The sequence below is a fragment of the Brassica napus genome, chromosome C6, assembly GCF_020379485.1.
Source record: "Brassica napus cultivar Da-Ae chromosome C6, Da-Ae, whole genome shotgun sequence".
In the NCBI taxonomy this organism is placed as follows: domain Eukaryota; kingdom Viridiplantae; phylum Streptophyta; class Magnoliopsida; order Brassicales; family Brassicaceae; genus Brassica; species Brassica napus.
This window is the reverse complement of record NC_063449.1, coordinates 27,969,398-27,978,373: the sequence shown is the minus strand read 5'-3', so window position 1 is coordinate 27,978,373 and position 8,976 is coordinate 27,969,398. Positions and strand designations below refer to the sequence as shown.

The following is an 8,976-nucleotide window of genomic DNA, read 5'->3' as shown; positions in this document are numbered from 1 at the left end:
ACAAGATCTGGGTTTATGTCCATGTGCTGAATATTGTACTCATCAGCAAGAGATCCCTATCAGTCACAAACTTGTCCACTAAAGAATGGTGTTAGATATCACACTGCATCGTACTTACCCAATACACAGCCAGCAGAGGAATCGACGGAGTGGGGCTACTGTCTCAACTGCTCCATGTTACTCTATATATGGCGTTATTAGAGCATCTCCAACGTAAAACACCATTTTTTCCTTCAAAATAGAGTAAAAGTGAAAATGGAGTAAAATTGTTCCAATCCTACTCCATTTCCCACTCTATAATGGAGTGATGAACAAAAAAAAAAATAGATTACTCCATTTATGGAGTAAACTTCATTATTCATTATGGAGTGAGATATGGGGTTAGGTTGGAGCATTCTTTACTCCATAATCATTTTAACTATATTTTAGAAAAAAAAAATAGAGTAGGGATGGAGATGCCCTTAGAGCACCTCCAATGGAGGTTCTATCCATTGGAGTTCTAAACATTTATACGTGTATATTTATACATTATATAAGTGTATGTAAGTGTGGGGATCATTTTTTTGGGAAGAACCTCATGCAAAGGTTCTAAAAATTATGGGTAGAACCTCCATTGGAAGTGCTCTTAGAGCACCTCCATCGGTAGCATCTAGAGGAGGTTCTGATATATTAAAGAGAAAAAATTAAATGAAAAATGAATTTATTAAGCTGAACCGCTCCTTAATTGAGTGATTATAGGAGTGGTAAAGAACTCCTACGTGGCATATTCATATTGGTTGATTCTTTTTCTACGAAAGGAAAAAATGCGTGGTCTTTTCTCTCTATTGTTGTCTCGGCGGTGCTCTCTTCGATGTCATCGAAGAATCAGAGATGCTTTTCTGATGAAATCTCCAAAGCTTGATGATGGCTCGGTCTCTCCGTCTCTCCTCTTCGTGATTTAACGCCGACGACGACAAAGAGGAGACAGCAGTGGAGTAATGCGCCGAATCCGATACCAACGATGTCCCAGCCCCGGAAATCCGATACCGACGACGTCGTGGCTCCTCCTCTCGTCCATCCTCAAGTTCCTCTCGATCAGCGACTCCAAGCTCTGCAAGTCCTTAGCCAACTCGCTGTGACTCCTCACCATCTCCTCCATCGATTTTATCGGCACCGAGTCGCTGATCTTCCACCGGTGCCTTCGATATCTCGTCTGTCTCTTCCAACTTAGAGGTAGTGACTCTCGGAACCGATTGATTCAACTCGACAACTCCTCTGACAACTTTGAGGTTTATGGTTGTCGAATCCGATGATTTTGGTGTTGTAATTAACCAAGTGTCTTCGGTTTTGATAACAGGACAGTTCGTAGCAGCTTTGGATGGTTTAGCCGCGTGGGAGACAGTAAAGGAGAAGACAGATAACATTGAAGACAAAGATCCTCCAAAGAGCAGCAAGATACAGGAAAGGAGAAGACATCTCACATTGAAGACTCTCTTCATCAAAGATGTCAAACCATCTCTTCAGGTTCAGAGGTAAGCTGTCCATCCTTTAATGCGTGTTAGACATGGTTTAGGTTAGAATTAAATGGACTTTAGGATCATGTAGTTGATGGCAATTGTTTAGGTAGATACATTGACTTTCTTGATTTTTTAGTTTTAAGTGCATTGATGACCATTTACACTTAACACCTACTAAACTCTCATTAAGTTTGCTTTAAAAACGACCAAGTATCCCTTTCTCATTTCATATCTCTTCTCCTTTCAAATTGCATTTCATAAAACAGAACAAGCTCTAATTCCCCATTTTTAATTCATTCCCCTTCGCTATGGATCCATTTACGGCTCCTTGTAGCTTTCAAAACCTTTTAAACAGTCAACAACCATACCCCTCTGTCTCTGATGCGTCTGCCTATGGTACTGTATGGCCTGAAGAGGAAAATGAAGAAGCAGACATCGTGAGTGACCGTAAAGAAAGGCGGAAATGGTCACCAACTGAGGACAAGGTGCTCATCAGTGCTTGGTTGAATACATCTAAAGACCCTATCGTAAGCAATGGCTTTTTGGAAAAGAATTGCTACATATTTTGAGGCAAGTTCACAGGTTGCTGGTTTGCAGAAGAGAGACTCAACTGGCTGTAAATCGAGGCGGGGGAAGCTTAATGAGGGCGTGTGCAAGTTTGTAGGGTGCTATGATGCAGCAACTAAACAAAAATCTAGTGGGCAAAGTGAGGATGATGTTTTAAAGCTGGCTCATCAGATATTCTTCAATGATTACAAGAGCAAGTTCACACTTGAGCATGCTTGGTTGGAGCTGAGGCATGATCAAAAATGGTGTGGAGGTCTGGCGAGTAAAAATGGTGTGTCATCTAAGAGAAGAAAGGTTGATAACCAAACAGGACAGTCATCAACGTCAGTTCCATGTAGCCTTAGAGAAGAGGACGTAAATGGTGTGGAGGTCCGGCCTGCGGGTGTCAAAGCTGCAAAGAGACTAAGTAAAGCGGCTGTGAGGAAGGCTAACACTGAAGAAGCAGAAGGGAAGGTGTGTATGGACCTTGAGAACATGTGGGACATGAGGCAAAAGGACTTTGCATTGAGAGAGAAGGTTAACAATCAAAAATTGCTTCAGATGCTACTTGGCAAGACTGAGCCATTAACTGAACCAGAGCAAGCTTTGAAAAACAAGCTGATCAATGATCTGTTGGTTTGAGGGCGTGTATGATGTTGTTTCTGATCGATCTTGTACGGTATTGTGTCTGAGTTTGTATTGAGTTGTGTCTGAGTTTCTATGATGTTGTCTCTAAGTTTGTATGATATTGTTTCTGATATTGTCGAGTCTGTGATATGCATGTCGAGTCTGTATGATATTGTGTCTCATATTATGTCTGAGTTTGAGTTCTCGAGTCTGTATAATATTGGGTTTCAATGTATAATATTGGTTTCTATTTTATGATATTGAATTTCAATGTATAATATTGAGTTTCAGTTCTCGTGACACAAACAACAAAAGAAATAAAGTGAGTGGCATGTGACGTTTGTTGTGTAAGTGATCTATACATATGAATTTTGCAGGTTGATGGTTGAGAGAGATGCATGTGACACAAGCAAACAAGAAAAGGAAAAGAAACAGCAGGGAAGCATGTGACACAAACAAACAACTTTCAAAAGTCGTAGCATGTGAATCCTAAAGTTCCATACGTTTCATATTCTTCCTTTATAATGTAGTAGCATGTTTAGAAAATTGTATTCTCCAAATTGTGCCTAACGGTTTCTTTCTCTCTTTTTTTGCTGCATTGTAAGATTCAAATTGTGCCAAACGTTTTCTCTCGTTTCATATTCTCTCAAACTATTTCTCTTTTATCATCTCTCTCTTACCATTTCACTTTCAAATGTCTTCTTCTTCTTCTTCACACAATTTTGAAGATATTTTGGATGAAGCATTTGATCAACTTTGGGACGAACAATTCGAGCAACTTTACACTCACCATGAAAATCGTCAAGCAGCTGCAAAGTCCAAAAAAAAAGAGCTTACATTGAAAGACAACGCGAACAAGGACACATGCAGTTGTGGAACGATTATTTTAGTGAAGATGCAACATATCCTTCTCACATGTTTCGACGCCGTTTTAGAATGAACAAGCCTTTGTTCATGCGAATTGTTGATCGACTCTCCGCTGAAATTCCATACTTTCAACAAAGAAGAGATGCTACTGGAAGGTTCGGTCACTCTCCATTACAAAAGGTAACAGCAGCAATTCGTATGATGGCATATGGTTGCCCAGCTGATGCAGTCGACGAATACCTCTGACTTGGTGAGACCACCGCGCTTTTATGCTTGGAACATTTTGTACAAGGAATCATAGATTTATTTGGAGAAGAATATCTAAGAAGACCCACACCAGAAGATCTTCAACGACTCCTTGATACTGGAGAGGAGCGCGGATTTCCCGGGATGATAGGAAGCATCGAATGTATGCATTGGGAGTGGAAGAATTGTCCGACCGCTTGGAAAGGTCAATATACACGTGGATCAGGAAAACCAACTATTGTTTTAGAGGCTGTAGCTTCAGAAGATCTTTGGATATGGCATGCGTTTTTCGGACCTCCAGGTACCTTAAACGGTATCAATGTTCTTGATCGATCACCGATTTTTGATGATATATTACAAGGTCGAGCTCCAAAAGTCAATTATACTGTTAACGGACATAACTACTGTTTGGCTTACTATCTCACAGATGGTATTTATCCAAACTGGGCTACTTTTGTCCAATCTATTCGAGAGCCGCAAGGTCCAAAAGCATCCTTATTTGCTACAAAGCAAGAAGCTGTTCGTAAAGATGTCGAGCGTGCTTTTGGGGTCTTGCAAGCTCGATTTGCCATTGTCAAAAATCCAGCTCTTTTGTGGGATAAAATAAAAATTGGAAAGATAATGAGAGCATGTATCATTCTTCATAATATGATCGTGGAAGATGAACGAGACAAGTACACTCTTACTGATGTATCAGTTTTCGAACAACCGGAATCAAGCCGAAGTTCACATGTCGATTTAAACTTTTCAACACAGATGCCTACAAATCTCCATAATGTTATGGGCATGCTGACCATTCGGAATGAAGTCCGTGATAACCAAATACATCAACGACTGAAAGTTGATTTGGTTGAGAATATATGACAAAAGTTTGGAACTCCTCAAGATTTCAGCTAATCGTTTTTTTTTCGTTCACGATTTGTATTTGTATTATTAATATGTTTTGTGTAATATTTATTAAAACTTTTATGTATGCTTTTATTTTAAATCATTCTACTTTAAAAAAAAAATATTTAAGGAACCTCAATGTGGTTTCTACCAATGGAGGATGAAAAATTAAATACACTAACATGAGTCCTTAAGCTATCAAATCACAAAATTAAATACTACTTTAATGTTAAGTACCCATTTACTGATGGAGGTGGTCTTAGATGCTAATCACATAGTAAGTTAGGTACTAACTTTTTGATGTGATATTGATGTATACATTTTTTGTGATTGTGTTGTAAAAACTGATGTTCGTATGTACGTACGATAAACCATCTGTAACAATAAAAGACTAGGATTTGCGCTGATTAAATTATCTTATTAATATATTTTTACTAACTTATTAAGAAATAAAATTTATATATTTTTGATTTTGAAGTTACATTTAATTTTTATAATATCATATTTTTACTTTTTTTGGACAACATAAGATGAAAAATTAAAATATTAAAAAAACAGTTATAAATTAGATTATGCTTATAATTTATAATTTGTAGTATAGTTTGGTTATGGACCACATTAAGATAACATAAATTTTGCAGATCGACTATTATTATATTTAAGGTCCAAATATAGAAAGATGATATTATTATTTGTTTGCAACTGATACTTTGTATAGAATAAAAATTAGGTTAACATGATTTTATCATTAACTATTACGAAAGTTCATTATTAATGTTTTCCTAGACTATGTAAAACGATTAGGCAGGTGCCAAAGTTTTTTCTTAATATTCAATATAAATTTTATAATTTAAGTTATAAAGAATTGTGTTGCAAGAAAAAAATATTTTGATATATAAGTTTGTTTGGTAATAACAAAACAACTTAATTTTGTATTACTCTTTATATAAATTTCTATAGGCGAGAAATATCTGAAAACCGAACAATATTTTTTTTTATTAACAAAAGTTTTTTGAACAAGTGTATCTCTTTACTATTAATAAAAAATCAACACTTAAAAAAATAATTATTTTACGATTTATAGCAAAAAAAATGCAATACTTAGACCATAATATATCAAATTTTGATTTGAATTATTTTTCAAGTAATACAGACTAAGAGTATATCTTACAAAAAAATTTTTAAAAAATTATTATGTTGCATCACAATATAAATTAACGTTGAACCATTTTAAAAAATAATCTTAATTAATAAGATCACCGAGTATTAATTTAATAATATCGTGGAGCATTTAATTTATCATATCATATACATTTATGTTTAGATTAATATAAATTTTTGTAACAACTGAATGTTGGACTTACTAATTTTGGACTTACTAATTTTTAATTAATTTTTATGCTACCATGTAAGTCAAATTGATATCCTAATTAATTGACCCCTAAACAAAATTATTTTCAATTAATACAAATTTAAGGTTACAATTTTTTTAATGTTTCTTTATTAATATATAGAAACTATTATTCTATCAAATATTTTATAGTGAAAATAGTTGTAACTTTGCGTAATCTATGAAGTAATTATTTGACCGTGTTAGTAACACTAGAACTTATGGAATTTTTTTTTTTTTTTTTTCTAACATTTGGTGCAAACTTATGGAAATTTAGAACATACATTTTTATGATTAGGATTAAGATCTAGAATGCCTAGATAGAATTTCTGGATTATGGTTGATGACTAACTTGTATGTGAAATGTTCTATTAAATATGCAGCTAGCAAAGTATGTTCAAGTATGTTCGTTATTGAATAATATGACCACATAATTACATTATAAATTATGAAAAATGATAACCATTTTCACTACAAAACATGTCCCCCTATCAAGTACACATATATTTGATAGAAATACTATTTATCATGGTTTATTATACAAAAAGACATCACCTGTTACAAACTACTACAAAAAAATTATACATTATATCTAATCAAAAAGTTCATATCTAACTTACCAGGTTCTTATCGTCTAAAAACATCATATATAGAATAACTCGGAGCAGTTGAGACAGTAGTCTGTTCTATCGGTTCATCCGCTGGGTATATATTGGATAAGTAGGGATGTCTCTTAAGTGGCTATTCGAATCTATATTTGTTTCTCGGGCAGGAAGCTATCAAGTATCCCACATCTCCACAGATTAGACATATCAGAAACAAATCTTATCTCTCAAAGTAACTCATCGTATGGTATAGAAATCTATGAAAATCCACATGTGGTCAAGCCTTTGTATGCTGTCTCAAAGGACTAAAACTTTTATAGAGAATGTATGAGAAAAATGGACTTTAGAGTCGGGCTTTTATACGCTGTCTCAAAACGTTTAAAGATTTTTAGTAATTAATATAAAATTAATTGCTTATTATGGAGATCACGATCTGGATTCAGCCCCACGTGTAGTGTTCAACAACACTGGCTACACACGTATTCCAACATGTGTCTTTCATGCCTTGAGCTTCATTCTCCAGTCTTCGAGAAACTGAACATCTCCAAAAGACGTACCATTGTTTTCTAATTTGGATTATAAACCGGTTTAGTTTGATTTACTTTGATGAGTATTTGTTATTTACAATTATAAAATCAAAATTATTAATGGGACATGAACTTTCTATTTTTTCTTTTGTTAACACATCAAAATATTGACTACAAAATATTATACTGATTCAATGAATTACAAAATATTGAAAATATCACAGGGCAAAAAGTCATCTTGTAGAGTAAGGTATATGTTAATCTAGATGAGGTTCTAACCAATTGGTTTTAAGTTGGAATCTCATCTAGCTTAACATGGTATCAGAACCCGATCCACGCAGTCTGAACCGATCCACATCGATCTGGTTTAAAGTTGGTCCATCGATCTTTATCCGAGTATTCCGAGATTGACGCTAAAAAAATCATCATCTCGAAAGGACGTATTAGACACAAAGTATCTCACATCGGATGTTGGAAGGGATCTTTAGTAATATATAAGATAGAGGGGTCATTCCACTTATCACCAATTAGTTTTAGGTTAGAAGCCCATCTAATTTATCAGCATCCACATAACAAGATCATTCTTCATTTAAGCCCATCATCTTACATAACAAAAAATATTTAAGTTGGTCATTTCACATGAAAGTTTTTTTTTTTTGTAAAAATGTTAAGATATTATTATCAATTTTCAAGTTTTTAACAAAAGTGATGAGAAGCAGAACAAAAAAAAAACAGATTAACACATGAACAACTACAACAAGCAGAACCCACTGACCGGAAACCTCAACTAGTATATGAGAATTTTCTTATATATATTGACCTAAAGCTTTTCAAGTTCAGACTTCTCTCAAGACTTGATCCTCTTGATCTAACCGGGGAAAAATGAGATGTGTTAGAAGAGCTTAGTTGAGCTTGCTCAAGAACCCGAAACTGAAACTCTGAAGGGTCAACTCTCATGCACCCAGCACTCCATCTCGAATTTAGCTCCTTTGTGTGAATCTATACCCTTTCATTATCTTCTCCTTTTGCATCTCGTATTCTTCATTGTCTATTTTGTCAAACAGATGATCAAACCGGTTTTCTTAAAAAGGCATACAAACGAAAGGTTGGGACGCAAAACAAATTGTTTAAGTAACACCACATTTTTAAATTTTTATTCATATACAAACGGAATGAAAAAGAAAATTATCACATTCCAGAACAAAACACAAAAGTGATAGTCACATGATTTTTTTTTCCTCACTTGCTCTTTGTTCCTTAGTGCTGCTACTGGTCGCGGTTTCTCTAGGTGGTCGCACGATGAGAATAGGACATTTCGCATGTTGAGCACAGTAATCACTCACACTCCCTAGAAAGACCCTGCATGCATCCCAAACTAATGTTCAAAACCGTTGACCAAATGATTCATGTTATGAGAATACAAATTTCAAAGTTGTAACCTCTTGATCATGCCAAGTCCACGGCTACCAACAACAAGAAGATCCACGTGAGTTTGTTCTACCGCTTGGCATATCATCTCCTTAGGATCTCCTTTCAATATCATCGTTTATGTCTTCACCTAAAACATCAAAACCAAAATCTCGAGAGTAACTTATCAACTTATCCAAGATTGAACCTGAGATTTTAAGAGACCATAAACATATTTTTCAACTAATTTAATAAAAAAAACTCATGAGAATTTAGTGGTCATGTATAACGACATTTTAAAGACATTGTGAGGAACCATCCGCTGTGGTGGAAAAGGCCCTTAACTTATCTCATGGATACATTATCTTTTTTTGTAG

The 8,976-nt window shown here is 34.9% G+C and overlaps 1 protein-coding gene across 2 annotated transcripts; it reads left to right on the top strand.

The window, feature by feature from the left end:
• Positions 1–1,429: 1,429 nt before the first annotated feature.
• Positions 1,430–2,944, top strand: LOC111203354 (glutathione S-transferase T3-like). Of its 2 annotated transcripts, none has more exons than XM_022697075.2 (2): positions 1,430–2,023; positions 2,079–2,944. In XM_022697075.2, the coding sequence occupies exons 1-2, from the start codon at positions 1,805–1,807 to the stop codon at positions 2,682–2,684; spliced, it is 825 nt and encodes a 274-aa protein (XP_022552796.1). In that variant the 5' UTR covers positions 1,430–1,804; the 3' UTR covers positions 2,685–2,944. The 2 variants fall into 2 exon arrangements, with proteins under 2 accessions (XP_022552796.1, XP_022552797.1); XM_022697076.2 differs by having other exon boundaries at positions 1,657–1,981.
• Positions 2,945–8,976: the final 6,032 nt, after the last annotated feature.

Coding starts and splice junctions, on each gene's coding strand:
- LOC111203354 (XM_022697075.2), top strand. CDS start 1,805: ATGGATCCATTTACGGCTCCTTGTAGCTTTCAAAACCTTTTAAACAGT. Junction 2,024..2,078: donor ATACATCTAAAGACCCTATC/GTAAGCAATGGC, acceptor GCAAGTTCACAG/GTTGCTGGTTTGCAGAAGAG.